Source organism: Triturus cristatus, chromosome 2_1, assembly GCF_964204655.1.
Source record: "Triturus cristatus chromosome 2_1, aTriCri1.1, whole genome shotgun sequence".
Classification (NCBI taxonomy): Eukaryota; Metazoa; Chordata; class Amphibia; order Caudata; family Salamandridae; genus Triturus; species Triturus cristatus.
In genome coordinates, this window is record NC_140581.1 from 827732257 (window position 1) to 827748756 (window position 16500).

General features: G+C 45.8%; 1 protein-coding gene and 1 long non-coding RNA gene across 4 annotated transcripts in view; one reads left to right on the top strand and one right to left on the bottom strand.

Annotated features, from left to right (window-relative positions):
* Nucleotides 1–14925, top strand: part of LOC146865935 (uncharacterized) — a 44465-nt gene extending 29540 nt beyond the window's left edge. Inside the window, exon 3 of the long non-coding RNA XR_014970359.1 lies at nucleotides 14794–14925. This is a non-coding gene — a long non-coding RNA (uncharacterized LOC146865935). The remainder of the gene's footprint in view (nucleotides 1–14793) is intronic.
* Nucleotides 1–16500, bottom strand: part of ERCC6L2 (ERCC excision repair 6 like 2) — a 1253563-nt gene that overhangs the window by 948125 nt on the left and 288938 nt on the right. For all 3 annotated transcript variants that reach the window (XM_085632896.1, XM_085632894.1, XM_085632895.1), the window contains one exon: nucleotides 14683–14876. In XM_085632896.1, coding sequence (XP_085489022.1) covers nucleotides 14683–14876 — 194 coding nt within the window. The remainder of the gene's footprint in view (nucleotides 1–14682; nucleotides 14877–16500) is intronic.

Consider the following 16500-nt stretch of genomic DNA (forward strand, 5'->3'; position numbering starts at 1 on the left):
TGTAACATTGTCCTCTGTTCATGTCAGTAGTGCCTCTTGCGACGCGCGAGTCACACCAAACCCCTGTGTTCATGCGTCCTGCTTCCCGATCACTAACCAAACCTCCAGAAACACAGGCCATACAACAAGCCAGTATACATAGCATCAATCCAAGAAACAACTTCACAATAATGAAGAAACATCATAAACTTCATCACTTACTAGTCACAGGGAGGGCCTCCCAGATCAGAAATCTGCGGGTGGAATAATCCTCGGCTATGAGTCGTTAACAGAATTGAAACTTTCCATTACGATAGCTAGGAAACTGTTCATTCTATGTCAGGAGCGGAGGCGAGGATTATGCTAGTTCAAAGCTTACTTTCCACCAACTGTGCCATATCCAGCACTGGCATAAAATGAAACCTTTTAAGGTAGAGTCAGAGGACCAATCCGCCACATTCATATTAACCTCCAGAGCTGCCTCTCGCCCGGGGGTGAAATTCCGCCGAAATCTCCTCATAAGCCTTCAGTTACTGACCACACACAGTTTAGGAGAATCTGGAAAGGCTGGGTAATCGATCACTCTAGTATTGGATTTAGTACACCGGCTAACCGCGAAGGACACCCCAGAGAGAGAGAAAGACCTTCCAGTAATATCCAGGACCCGCACGTCCTGCATTACACCATGCAAAGATGCACAGACATCTTGGCGGACAGTTCTTTCTGAGATTGGAACCTACTGGGTTGCCACGATAAAGAAGAGATTAAGCACCTTGTTTACATCACACAGTCCTAAATAATGTGGTTCCGGTGGCAGTGACAAATGAATGCCCCGAAGAAGGTGGCACACAAAAAGGTGTGCTCCCACCGGTGCCCCGTCCACCAGCACATGGCCCGCCGAGATGGCTGAGCGAGAGGTGTTGATGGAACGATAGGCCAGACCCCGCTCTGATAAACTGGCCAGGAAATTAAGGATCTGAACTATATTGGTGCCCACACAACACCATTGCACACACCAACAGACCCATCTCGTCCATGCAGACTTGCATCACTTTATTGTGCCCCCTGACCAGGCCTTTGACAGGAGGTCCTCAGTCTGTGCCGAAAGTCCCTGGAGCGACCATATACTCCTGTACTCTGCTACAACATCAGGTGATGGGACCCTTCCAGAACCAGTTGGTGCGAGATCTGGTCCAGATTGAGAAGTAGAGTAGAAAATAGGGAGAGCAAGATTGGAAAATCCCAAGAAAGTTGCAGAAGAACTGGAAACCAAACTTGAGACTTCCAAATCGGGGTGATCAAAATGACGTCCACCCTCTGTTGTCCGATCTCGGATGATGCTCTTGTGATCATCGCAAACGGGGGAAACACATAGCTCTTCTCTGGTCCCCAGTCCTGCAGGAATGCATCCGTGGTTGATACTAAAGGATCTGGTTTCCAGCTGAAGTATCTGGGTAGCAGATGGTCCAGCCGGGAGGCAAAACAGGTCTACTGTTTGTGCCTGAAGAAGGGCGAACCCTTCCGGGTGAAGCTTCCACAGACTGGAATCCCTGAAATGACAGGACTTGCAATCCGCCACTCAAATGTCCTGACCAGGAAGGAATTCCACCTAGACAGACATCTGATGATCTAGGCAGAATTGCCACAAGTCGGTCGTCAGGTCCAATTGGATCCTGGACCAAGTGCCTCACAGATGGTTGATATACCTGACGGCTGAAATGTTGTCCATTTTTAGAAACACACAGGACTGAATCCTGTCTCATGTCCAACAGCGAACTGCGGAAGAACCAGCCAGGAGTTCCAAACTATTGATGTGTAGTTTCTGCTCTTGAGGAGATCATAATCCTCCTGTGGAAAAATCTCCACACTGAGCGCCCCAGCCAGACCTGGAGCCCAGACGAATATCACTCTCCCATTCCACCCCTTCATGTGGGAAAGCCACCACTGAATTACCTCCAGCACTTCATCGGAGAGAACGACCGCTTGGGAGTATGAGTCCTTTCCACAGGTGAGCGGCCTTCAATCATTGACAGGCCCAATAGTGAAGGGGCCCTGTAAAATGGGCTGGATGGACGTTGACAAAAGCCCCATCAGGCAAGCGATCTATCTTAATGACACCCATTGCTGGGACAAAGTTCTCCCAAATTTGTGCCGAATCTTGCCCACTGTCCGTGACGGAATACTGGAGATAGCTTCAGTGGAGTCTATGACAAACCCGAGAAAGTCTGATTACTGCATTGGGGTAAAAAAAGATTCTTCTTGTTTATAACAAACCCCAAGCTTTCAATCAGGTTGACTGCCATCTGCAGCTGGCTCGACAGCTGGTGGGGGTCTTGGGCAGGGAGGAGCATATTGTTGAGGTAAGCTATGAGTCGGTCCCATGCGCCCGCAGGTATTCCACGATTGGTTTGAGCACCTTCATGAAGCACCAAGGGGCAGAGGAAAGATAGAGTTGTGAAATGAAAAGTGTGTTGTCACCAGACGAAGTGGAGAAACCTCCTGTGATGCGGGAAGATTGGGATGGCCAAGTAGGCATCCTTTAGGTCCAGTTAGACCATCCAGTCTGAGGGGCGAAGCACATCGCAAAGGAGGTGGATGTCCTCCATTTTTAAATGGCGGTACACCAGCCACTCCTTGAAGTCACACAAATTTATGACCAGGTGTTGACCATCGTCTGCTTTGTCAACAAGAAAAAGGTTGCTGACAAACCCACTGGGATGAGCTGTAGTAGCGCATATGCCTCCCTTCTCTAGAAGTAAGGAGACCTCATAGGCCAACTCTGCCTCTTCCTGAGAGAATTGGGGAGTTCTGGGGTATGATGTCTGAACTGGGGACCCCCAAAACCATATTTGAAACCCCTGAACTGTTTGCCTGCCACCAAATCGCTTGTGATCGTTTTCCATACATGGAAAAATGCACCAGAATGCCCCCTACTTTTAAGAGAGGAGAAGGGCGAACACTCACTGGCAGTGGAGGACGCGTTGAATCCTTTTGATCCTTGGCCTCTGGAGAACCTGCCACGGGTCGAGTAGAAGTTTGCAAAACAGGTCTGGTCTTCGTAGTGGCCGTGCCTGGAGTCTTGCACTCTAGGAAGGTATTGGGAGAACGACTGGCCGACGGAGGAGCCCCTGCCTCGACCAGCCACCATGGAAAACCCAGGGAGAGAAGGCCCTCTTGATGGAGGAGTGAGCTTTATCCAATGTTGTATTTACAAACTTGCCCAACTCCTTTATAAATGGCTCCCCAAAAGAGCACCCCTTGGACCACTGCTCCCACCTCAGAATCCACAACGTCACCAAGCTTCAGGTCCACTTTTAACACAGAGTGGCGACGCTCTGTAGACAGCGCACAGTTGGTATTGCCAAGAAACACCACTGCACGCTGAGCTCACCTGGATAGTACCTCTGGTGAGACCAGGGAGCCCGAAGATTTGCCATCCTCCGCCATGTCAAGGATTTTGGTGATGGGGTCTAGAGAGTCCAGAAGCTTATCCTGCCATGCTTGCCAGGATCTATCAATGCCTTTTCAGGGATCTTTCATGAATTTTGAGAGGAAGGTAGCCATGTTGGAATCCATCTCTCGGGCTAAAGCCAGGGCACTCAGATTTAAATAACTATGGGCTGCTTTTCCCAAAGGGGCCATTATGCGGGTCGCTCCGTAGTTTGCCACCTTGGATGAGGGGATCCAGTCAGAGGAGTGGAGATGCAGGATGTCCTCTGGGTCTAACATATCGGAGACATCATCTGGTGCCATAGAGCCTGTGGGTGGGGGGGATAGGTGTGGGGCCCCAATGCCTGGACGGACCGGCCTCCTCATCCGTATCCCTGTGGGTGTCATCATCAGGGGAGACAGGGCATGGATTATCATTAAGGCCTGTTGAATCCCCAGGTAGCCTGAGCTAGGAAAGCCTCTCAGTAGCACACAAAAGATTCAGGATCAACCCCCCTGACCCAAGGTCGCTTGGACGGGACAGGGTCTGCCTCAGAGGGCTGGACTGGAGGTGTTAGGCTTGGGCAAGTATGCCCTTGAGTAGTAGAAATCTGTTGCACGAGTCGCTGTTCCATCGGACCCATCGCCTCCTCCAATGCCCTATAGATAAGAGGCATCCACAGCATCATAGAAGTGTTCATCCCAGTGTAGGTAGGCCAGGGAATCCCCTTCGTCTTGGAAGTCAACATCAGCCTCCATAGTCAAGAGGGGGCACAGAAAATAGCAGGCAAAGGGCACTGTACAGCGCTGCAACTAAGCACTACAGGCAAAAATGAGTTTGGAATGGCAGCATAGGGAGTTGCAGAATTGGAGCTGTGGAGCCAGCAGATTGTGAGTGGGAAGGGCCTCACAATTGGATGAGTCTATTCCTAGGAACGTGAGCCATTCAGTGCTTTTAGTAATATAAATGGGGCCAGAGCCAACCTGGGAGCGTGCTGCCTTTGGCCGTCACTGCCTGAAAGCAGAGATTACTGACCCCAGGGAGGGGCGTACTTGCCACACACACAGTACTGACCCTGGGATTTCCCAGGGCTTCAAATATAATTAAATTCAGGCGTATACTGCCTGTACAGACCCCGATATGAGGAGGCGTCTCTCTCCAGGAGGCGGCAGAGACGGGCAGCAGCATGCGAGTCTAGAGCCATTTTGACAGGACTGCTAAAATCGCGCATCGTGGATCCGTAGAGCAGCTGCGTCATCGCAGCGCTACCTTGAGAGCAGAGGACTCCTCCACACTCTGCTTGCACCGCTAATCAGCCAGCCGCGTAGGAGTGCAAAGCGGTTTCACGGTCTCACAAGCAAACAGCAATACAATGCACAATATACATCGAGCATGAAACAAGTCAATAGCAGAAAACAAGAATTAAAAGGGGAAAACACAGTTCTACGGCTCAAAAGCACAAGAAGGAAAGCAGTGACTTATCTTGGCTGCGAGCAGCAAATAATAAGAGACACTACTGACCGAAACAGAGGCCTAGGTTACAGACGCTGTCTCCTGATTGGATGTTCATAGACTGTCCATAATGTTGTCTGTTGTTGAACTAAATTCCCAATGGTTGACGGGAACTGCAGTTTTTACAAAAATACAATGGAATGGCTGCTGTGAATAAAAGTGATAGCTTAATCCTCACCTCCGATCTGGACACAGAATTCTAGGCAGTACAGTGATCTTTACCGCCAATATTCTGGCTAACCATGACAGACCTGAGTTACGCCAAAGTTGCATGCCTTTTTTGTTAGAGAATAATAGGTCCCTATAGCTTAGTTTGGGTGTTGTTTGTAAGGAGGGCCCAATGTGTTGACCCAGGTATGTGATCTTTTTTGGGGGCCATTTGAAACTGCAGTGTGTTGAATGAACTCTTGCTGGTCTCTTTCGAGGCTGATGTTCAGGATAACTGAGATTTAGGCTGAATCCCCAGGCTGTGTCAAATTTATTTCCTTGAATACCATGGGCAGTGACCTCACTGGGTCTGTCAATGTAGCGATGAAATTGTCGGCATACGCTTTGAGCATGTAAGTATGCGGGGCCCAGCTCAGACCCTTGAAATACCCTAATGCACCTCACTTTCTCTGATATCGGCTCCATACAGAGCTTTAAGAGAAGCTGGGAGAATAGACGCCCCTGCCTGTTTACCCTCTGAATAGGCAATCAGGGGAAGTGTATGTTAGTTACCCTCAATGTCACTGTCTGGAAGCTATATTTGCAATGAACTCATGTCCTAAATTTTGTGAATGAATCCATATTTGACTAGCAACTAGGCCAATGATCCCGAACAAATACCTCTTAGCATCCACGGAGAGGATAGAAGTCCTGTGGACATTGTTAAGAATATGTAGAAGTCTCTAAGTTGTCATTACAGTTCCTGCCACAAACAAAGCCAGATTGATAAGGATCTACAAGATCCAGCAGGAGGGATTAAGATGACTCACCAGGATACAGCTAAATATTTTTGTGTCTACATTCATTAACGAAATGGACCTTTAAGAGGCACAGAGTGAGAGGTCCTTCCCCTGCTTTGGTATGACTGAGATGGGGGCTTGAAGCATTGATTTATGGAGGGAGTCTGTCACTGCAAAATTATAATGGACTTTGGTCAGGATACGTGCAAGCTCTTGGCAGAAACGTTTGTAAAATAGTGGAGTAAAGCTTTCAGGTCATGTCGCTTTGTCTATTTTCAAGTGCGACATAGTAGAAATTACTTCTTCAATTTTGTCCAGGGACTTGGAACATGCTTGGAGGACAAAAGTGACTGTTGTTTACTTGAGGTAGCCCTCTATTACATTGCTGCGTTTGGGTATGCTCTCTATAACGTGGAGTAAAAGTCTTTTTTTAGATTCAAAGACCAGATCTTTCTCCAGGTGTCTGGCACATCCATGGGCAGCGTTTTCGCGCCCAGCCTCGCCAACCTCTATGTCCATCTTTTCGAGCAGAACTATGTACTGAACCGCAGCAACCCATATCGTCAACATCTGGTTCTGTGGAAGAGGTACATAGATGATGTTTTGGTGGTTTGGCGGGGCACTAGCCTAGAGATTTTGGCCTTCCACACTTGGCTCAATCAACAAAATCCCTTTTTGAAATTTACCATTGAGTTTAGTCAACAACGGTTATCCTTCCTTGACATCTCCATCTTTCCCCATGAAAACACACTGCAGTGCGAATTATTCAAAAAACCTATGCCGAAGAATTCCCTGCTATCCTTTGATAGTTATCATCCGAGGGCTCTCAGGGAGAATCTTCCGGTGGGACAGTTCCTGCGAGTGCGAAGGAATTGCTCCACCGGGGACCTCTTCGACAAGCATGCCAGTGAACTGGCACTCCAACTCCGGTCACGTCAGTACCCTAAACGTTTGGTACGTCAGGCCTGGAAGAGAGCGTCGAATAATAATCGGGCTGCGCTGCTGTATGATAGCACTCTGAAAATCCCCAATGACAGGTTGACATTTGTAACTACCTTCTGTACCCTGTCCAATCGACTACAGAAAACAGTCCGTAAGCACTGGCGTATCCTTAATGTGGCATCTGAAACCATCCCGCCCCCGCTTTTTGCATTTAAGAAGGGCCCAAGTTTACGGAATAGTTTGGTTCATACATGACCACTGTCACAACCCACATGTGACGTCAACACCTTGTGGTCACTACCCCTGTACGAGGCCACTATCCTTGTGGCTCTTGCAGCGTGTGTCCTCAGACAACCAAAACGACATCAGTGGATATAGGTACCGACCATCCCTGGATACTACAGAATCATACAAACTGCAACTCTGAGTGTGTGATCTATATGATCACATGCCCTTGTGCACTGCAATACATTGGTTACACCACACGCAAAGTGAAGCTCCGTATAAGCGAGCATAAGAGTACCATTCGGTGTGTGAAACAGTCCACCTGTCTGACTAATCATTTTCTCTCCAAACTACACAAGGCCAATGATCTGAAATGGATTGTGCTTGAACGTCCATTCATCTCCCAGCATGTAGCAGATATTTCAAAATTTCTGTTCACTAAAGAGCAGAGGTGGATTTTCAGATTGAAAACTGATACTCACGGCCTGAATGATAGTATACCATGGGCCTCTATCTGAAACCAGTTGTGATCGCCTTAGACTCCTTTCCATTTGTCCAGTGAGTAAACATGTGAGCATGTGACGACATTCTATCACATTTGATGCTAAGAGTCATCATTAGTACTTTTTGATTTCAACAGGTACCTGTGCAATAGTGCAGAATTAGCCCAGATTTCATTCCATATAGACAGATGTATATCTGGGTGTTTGCCACCTTCCATCTATCATTGATCCAACTGACTATGGGTAAATGAAGTTAACTATTGACCCCAATGCGGTAGATGGCCGCTACATCCTGTCATTAATGTGTATGACTTGGACGTTACTGTAATGATACTTGTATGTGGACACGATTTGCTGGCTTAGGCTTGTTCTTGTGTCACATGTGGAGATGTGTAATTTACAATGTTTAAAAAAAAGGCCTTGTACAGATTTTGGTTTGTTAGAGAGTTTACCCGACCAAGGAGATACTTGGTTAAGAGTTGAGGGTATAGGCTCACACTATGAGATGGGCCCTTTTGATTGAAGAGGCGAATCCTTGGAGAAGACTAGTGGATTGATGTACAGAGCGAGTTTACCGCTATAGCACTGTGCTTTGCAGTGGGCTTAGCAAACAACTTGTGCTGACTCTGCCTTTCTCGAGAACCACCAAATCGAGAGTATAGGCTTACACTGAGAGACGGGCACTTTAATCGAAGAGGGAAGTCCATGGTAAATGCTGGTGGACTGGTATATAAAGCGATTTTTTCGCTATGGCTTTGTGTGATGGCAATGGGCTTAGTAGATGACTTGTGCTGACTCTGTTATTCCTGAGAGTCGATATACAAAGCGAGTTCGTCACTGTAGCATTGTGTGATGGCAATGGGCCTAGTGGAGTGATTTGTGCTGATTCTACCTTTCTCGAGAACCGCCAAATCAGGGGTATAGGCCTACGCTATGAGATGGGCCTTTTAATTGCAGAGGCTAGTCGATGCAGAATGCCACTAGATTGATATATAAAGCAAGTTTATCATTTTGGCATTGGTTAATTGCAATGGGTTTAGTATATAACTTGTGCTGACTCCGCCACTCTTGTGAACTACTGAATCGAGTACGTCCGGATTCGAACGCGCATGCGCGGACGCGGAACCAGGGTACATTACTGGTCCCTGACGCTGCGTATGTGCAAAGTGAAATGTCTTTCCTTTGAGCATAACAATAGAGGATGCTATGTCACGCAGCTAGTCGTTTATCAGAACGCGCATGCACGAGAGTGTGTGTTCTAAGGTGTGCGCATTCCGCTTTTTAGGCGCATGCTTATTGGTTAAAGAAACACTGACAGCTGGTCCAAATCAGGCAAATTCCGAACAATTGAGACGGATATATAAGGAGCTCTCCCTCCCCCTGCCGTCACCTCCCAGACAGCTCGTAGTCTGGTTTGAAGTACCGACGGACAGGTAAGGAGTGGAGAGCCCTTGTTTTTATCTCGTTTTTATTCGTGAGACTTGTGTCCCCCCCTTTTTTTGATTAAATGTAGCAGAGATATGACAACACTTTCCTGCTTGAACCTTGCACAATATGGTGTTCTCCTTGGACTTTGTTAAAGGCAGCTTTTGAGTGAACTAAGGTGAACCACACAGATTGAGGTTCTTATTATTTCATTATCTCAAACTGCACGAGTATGTAGTGCTTTATTAAGACTGAGGTTTCAGGAAAAACATCTTTTCCATTTACCTGCATAGTTGCACCTATCAGGGGTTGAGTGTTGTTTGGTTTTGATTTTTTAGGTTAATTAAAATGTTTGCTTTACATGCAAAGTGTGTAGACAGATTAGTATGAGGATGCAACTTTTCTGTTTTACTTTGCAAACAAACAGAGCGGTGCCTCCATCTCCGAGCAGTCAGCCGGGTGAGGTGAGGTTTTACTCCCACATAAAGCTGGGTAAGTCAAATATATTTCTCTTCAAATCTTTTTTTGTATGGAACCATTTTTTGGGTCTTTGTGATTTAAACAGGGCATAACGGGCACTGCCGAACAGTAGTCGATGATGCTGTGATATATGTGGGGATGCTTTTTTGATGGTTTACCCTTTTTAAAAAAAAAAATCAGGAAAGAAGAGGTAACTCTTACCTTCAAGCACAAGGTTCGCTTGTACTGGTAGGGTGGCAATTGCCACATACTTACCTGATTATCACACTTCCTTTATGGGTATTGTTTTACACTATTCACTGCACGAATTGTGTTTATCCTGCAGTAGCCTTTATCTGATTATATCTAGGTCCTGAAGAAAGCCGGGTCAATTGACCAATTCGGCTGAAACATGTCGACCGCTTTAGACTTAGCCAGGAAATAGTCAATTTTTTCCAGACTATTAGTTTCTTTTAAGTATGACACTTGGACTATTGTTAATAAATTTGTGTTTTGCCCAGGTAGCCATTTTTAATCTTCACTTACACTAGAGCACTGCACGTCACTAGAGTTCATATGGTTTGAACATACACCTTGGCAAGAGCCCTTTTAAGGAACGTCAGGTCAGGTACCCAGAAGGTCCATGTGGCTCAAGACTGTGGCCCTAGATCTGGCTCTCCAAGAGGCCCAGATGACGAAGCTCCGCCAGTAAGGGTGGGCTGATGGACTCTTAAACTCTTGCTTGGTGATGATCAAATCATCTGAAGAGGTTTCTAAGCATTCTTCACAGCGGTCAGTGGCTGTCTGTTCCTTATGATCAGACTGAGCACCTCCTGTCAGTTGTTAGGTACTGATTGGGGATTGGAGGTGTTTCAGTCCATAATTAATTCCCCTGAGACCCCTACTCACATTGTTTTTTGGCATTATAATTTTCTACATAGGACTTATTTTACTCCCATATGCCTGCACCGCATATCTGTAGTGCGATCGGGGGCTTGCCCCAGGTGTGGTTACGATAGGTCAGACTTTATGCCCTTAGCCTAGCAATGTAGGGAGGCATAGGGTTTCTAGACTGGGGTAGTAGCAGAGATTCAGAGGACTGTCCATATACCTTTTGCACATACACCACAGTGCTGTCTCCTGGGTAATATTAAACGCCCAAGGGGCAGGAAGATGGCGTGTAGATTTCTGCACTTGGCACTAGTCCTGGCCAGGCGACGCATAGCTATAACCTGGATGGCACAGAGAGACCTGCCTTTACTGGCGTAGCAATGTGTTATAATGGTCCGCAGCAGACGAATCTCGCATGAGGTTTGCCAGATGCAATGACAGAGTTATTGAAGATCTTGCTGATTGGCAGGACCTCTGTAATGTGTTTCTTGATCCGGAGGCAACCATGACCTCTTCTGACGGTGACGATACCGAAAATGGGGAAATAGAAGGGGAGAAAACAGTTGGGGTGGGTGTTCCATAACCAAGATATCCTGGTCTATAACAGGTGTTTATGTCTACACAGTGGGTCGAGTGTCTGAAGACTCCGAAAAAATTGTATGGGACCAGTTGGGAGTTCTTTATATTTCCCTGAACTATGGGAGCTTGATTGTATGCTTACATTGTCATACTATGCTGCTGTACTGTTAATGATAACATTGAAAAATAAAGGTTTAAAATTATTTTTTTTCAAAAAAAGGTCTTGCCCTGTTTGCCTCATACAGCTGCTACATTTTCCACATTCACCCTAGGCCTTCGGCTGCCTGTTTTGTTTCACCCCAGTGTAGCACTTCTACTCTACGCATAGGAGGGCGCATTCAGCTTTGCATCAAGCATTTTGACCTGCGCACTTGTCGCTGTCAATTTGTATCACATCTTCATAAAGCCTGTCCGTTTGCGAATCAATTTCACCTCTTTTATCCGAGCGGTCAGTTTCTCTCCTATTTTCTTCCTATCTTTACTCAATTTAGCAAAGATAGTTATACAGGATCCTCTTATCACAGTATTTAAGGAATCCCAGAGCATGTCCAGGGTAACCTTACAGTTATTATTAAATGTAAGCTACTATTGTATCGCCTTCCGAATCTCTTTACTATGCTGTTGGCGCATATACGGGAGTCACAAAGCTACCATGTGTTTTGAACAGGTGGGCCCTGCAGAAGAGAGAAACTGCTAGTTATCAAGGCATGGTCGGAAGGGTGAGTGTGCAGTGTACAGCTTGTGGAGACCAAGCCGTGGTCTAATCACACATATGTCCTATGCTCTGCAGAAAAGTGAGTGTATCCCTCAGGTGGAGGTTTGTGGCCCTTCAGATGTCAGCAGACCAAGGAAGTTCAACCACTCCCTCCTAGCTCCTTAAATTGCTACCGACAGGCCAGTCCTCAAGACTGATCATCAAGGGCGTTATCCATTACCAGGTTTAAATCACCCCCTAAGATCACCACTTTGCCAGGGCAGCGCAGAATTTCACAGCCAATGAGGGCCAGAAAGAATCTTGACCCTCGTTCGATCCATAGACATTGGCATGGGTGAATCTAAAGGACTCCAGCCGGAGGCGGAGGGCTAGAACTCTACCCTTTGGTTCCCATTTTGTCTCTGTGATGACCCCCTGGAAGAAACAGGACAACATAATAGCTGCCCCCCCTTCATTTGAATGATCCGACAATGGTTGAGGAACCACTTCGATTGGATTCAAAAGTTGTCTTTCCCGAGCAGGGGGGTCTCTTCAATCAGGCCTATATAGTATTTCTTCACATCTAGTAGGGACAGGATCGCTAGTCGCTTATCTGGGGCATTAGACCATGTACGTTGCGGTTAACAATTTTCAAAGTGGAGGTCATTCTGACATATAGGATGTCCCATCCTCCCTTCTGATGCTAACTTTTCCCTGGAGTCATTGGGCACCCACCTGGCATGATTGTAGTCAGATACATGGAATAAGTGAGTCTTGTGGGGATTGTCCAGCATCCTGACCTAGGACTCTCTCCGGGCTGCCCTGCTCTGGTTGTCGTTCAGATTAGTCTAGGCACAGTATGCGCCTAGCCTCAGAAAGAGACCTCAGTTAGTGGGTCTGGTCCTCCCACTTGTAAGTTGATGCATTTGCCCCTCAGAAAGTCAGTGATTGGGCAGAAGGTCCTCCACTTCTGTAGCATAATCAGTAAGACGTCCTGGAGCAGCCAGACCTTGTTGCCCTCAAAGGCAAGGATGCCTTTCTTTCTGGCTTGGGCTATGATCGAATCCTTCTGCTTAAAGTCACTGACACATATGAGAATGTCTGGGGGCTTTGGCATGCCTGTCTGATGGGGCTCAGACACTGTGTGTCCTGTCGAGTTTGACCACTGCATAGTCTGTATTGTCTAGGGTCCTGCTGAACTTTCGCTGCACATGAATGTCAATGCTGGGGCCTTCAGTCGCAGCCAGACCCCCATATTCGGATGGTCTGGTGGCATCATATATTTTCCAAGTTCTCAAGATAGTTCTGAAGGTCGATGCTTTGGTCTCTGATTATATGTATCTCTTACACAAGACCCTTCACCTTTTTCTCTCTTTTGTCTCCCATGTTTTCAACAGTGGAGGCTCTGGCCCACAGGTCTGCTAAGTCCTGCTGCAGGTCTTGTACCTCCTTTGAAAGATCTTAATTTAAGGCAGAGATATCTTTTCTCAGGCTCTGGCACAGCTCCCTCATAAAGGACCAGGTGATATGAGCCTCTGTGCTAGCGGCAGCAGTAACATTTGGAGCCACCACAGCATTTGCTTCCAGTTCCTTTCTAAGGTTAGAGTCACCCTTTGCTGCAGCGTCTCCATGAGTGAGTGCTCTTTTCTAGACTTGGGTTCCAATTTCTCAATTCTCCGGAGTCTCCCATCCTCAGTTTGCAAGTACCCAGTGGACAGGAACAGGTCAGGTACCAGAACAACTATACCCGGTGCTCCCACATTAATCAGTGTGGTCCGACTGACATCTACCAGGCTTGCCCCGCCACTGTACCAACACAAAAGGGCATGTTTACCTTTACTGGCTCAGAGGGTCAACGTAGCTTCTCCTCGCGGGTACACCCACTGATCCCCGGTCAGGCAGGTGCCAGCTATGGTTCTCTTCGGCAGGGACTGTGACTGTCCCTCAGCAGCGTCTCCAGGGTTCAGCCCCTGAGAACAGTCCACCACCCCCACTCTTGCCTGCCTTTTCCATGCAGGCCTCAGCACAATCCAGCAGCAATCATTTAAACTGGGCCACCAGGGCTGGGTAGCTGCTGGATTGCTCCTTTCGCCAACTGAATCATCTGCTTTTTGCATCAGTCCCCCCCAAGTGGGCTCACCTGGCCATCAACACACCTGCAGGTTGCTTCACTCCTCCCGCAGCTTCAGTAATACAGTCAATTTCCAGTGCATAGCCGTCTGTTCTCTTTTGTCAATGACAATTTCGGAGTCCAGGCACAGAAAGTAATAGGCACGTCCAGCTTCTGTGCCATATTATCTCTGTCTCACGACATGTGTTTAAAGGAGAAGAGGAATGACTGAGAAATAATTAGGTAACTGAATAAAGGATTACATTTTGTAGTTAAAGAAGGATTCACAGAAATAACAAGAACAAATCATCTAACTAACTTGACACCAACCAGGGGGGGGGTGTATCAGTCCGTTAGTGTCCACAAGACAGGTAGAGGGGACATAGGAATAGTGGAAGAAGAGTTAATTGGGTGTCATGGGAAGCTCTGTGAACCAGCTAGCTACCCCTCCGCCTAGTGGTTTTACCAACTAGCTTTCATCCATACTGGATCTCATTGTAGATATAAGGAACTCCGACCGAATGAGCTAGCAGATCATTCTTGAGTTGTAGAGAATCAGTTGCACATCATTGGCACAGGAATTAAAACCTACGTCCAGAGAGTTTAACTATTCATGTAATCTAAGCATGGAATTTTGGAGGGGGCGGTGTATGAGGAAGTAAGTATTTTGTGTGCAAGGTTGAGGTGCAGTGACAGCACAGAATAAAAGCATTAGTTCCTGGCCATTGCTATACACAAGTGTGTAATTGAGATTCACCATACGGTCAGATACATTTGCAAAGGTATTAACACTATCTATAGCAGCTGATCACCACCCCTTTTATTAACTATGATGATAAATCATAACATGCTGAATATACAAAAATGCTCCGCTTTACGAGGATAATTCATTTGTTGAGGATATCAAAACACCTAGTTATACTTCTCCCTTCGCCTTTTTCCTCAACTTGTAACTTTTTACACGACTAAATAAAGTGTACCAGTACCTGTTGAGCTCATCCAAACACAGGCGCAGCGTCTCATAAGTTGTGAGCGCGATCTCACACTTCCCCTGCTTGACTCTGCTCAGACTTGTGTCCTTTTTGTTCCCATGCAAGGTTATGACCCTGAAATATCCCCAGGTTTCCAGCTCATCCTTCCAGTTATACAGAACAGACAGGGGTGCAACAATCAGGAACATCTGCAATATAAACAGCAAACCGGGAACATTAGCAGACATCCTCAGAAATGGAGTCAAACGCACGAATTCTGTCGCAAAATGCACAGGTCTGTGATTGTAAAAGTGAAATGACCTTTCTCTAAATGAAGGAAAGTTACCGTTTTATTAGGATTTGTGCATCTTTCAGGGTATAACCTCAATAATATAGCTAAGACACTACGCATGTTACTACGATATTTTTGCCCATAACATCATTATAGATTGCAAAAATGTTAGCATCAAAATGCCGCATTTACAGTTACTTTAGAGATGCTTATCAGTACTACCTGTTATTCAGGGTGGTTCGATGAGTCACACCCCCTAATCAACATTCCTCTGTTAGCAACTTTAATGCTGTCTTCGCTGCTAAACGTAGGCAAAACTACATTAGACTTGCAACATAAGGGCATCGCTGGGGGGCCGTGGAAGATGGCCTTGGCTAGAACTCTCTCCCTTCATGAAGGACGAGGCTGACTTCCGGTGTACTACTGCTGTCCACAGTTCTTACTACTGGTGTGCACAGTTCTTACTACTGCTGTGCACAGTTCTTACTACTGGTGTGCACAGTTCTTACTACTGCTGAGCACAGTTCTCACTACTGCTGAGCACAGTTATTACTACTGCTGAGCACAATTCTCAAAGTAAAAATGAAGAAATGCTTGTCTGGAGGTTCGGAGAGATAATTGTGTCCTTTGTAGGTAGGAAGATAGAGCCATTGTTTTCTTTTGCGCTACTGTGTTTCGTCAATGCTGTGACAAAGCTAAGCCAAAACTGTGATGTCTAGTGGCACTCCCTGTGTATTTTAGTCTGAAGAATGTATAGGCCTATTTCGTGTCAATTTCCACGTGTTTGGTTGTCTTTGATTATATCAAATCTGGGTGCAGTGGTGCAGTACTACAGCACTTGGTGCCTGTAAATATTCGATAAGACTGTCCACTTATACACAGCGTTACCACTTGCTCTCTCGTTATCAGGCTGCACATATATAGCTTTAATTCTTGTCGATATTTGTGCTGTGCTAAGGTGTTTCACAATTATAGATTAAATTGCTGTTTCTCTCTCATTTTCTCATAGGTTTGTTCATTTTAAGGGCCGTTCAATCACTTTACTTAAGAAAAAAAATCTGTTTCCTGTGAAGCTTCAAATACACCATTATTGCGCTTTATACATTTAATCATTAATTTCTTTTATTACTTTAATTACAAGCCAGCCCAATGCATTTTACGCTTCTTGTGTGTTTCTTCAGGGGATATATATATATATATATTTTTTTGTGTTGACATTTTTTATTGAATACATATGTTGATGATAAATATGAATCATATTATATATAAATATTAAAATGAATAAATCAGTGAGTAGATATATGGTATAAAGGACATGAATAAGAACTGGATATTATACTATATTATAATATATAAAATATGAATGAATCTAAATATAAAAGAGAATGACTTTGTACAAGAAAATTCAAATAATTAGATCAGAGCACAAAAATTAAAAAGGGAGGAGAAAATTGATATGAAAAGTGGAAGAAAGAAGAAAAGAAGAGAAAAGAGATAAACTGTAAAGAAGATAATAAGAGAACAGTGAGAGATAATAGAGT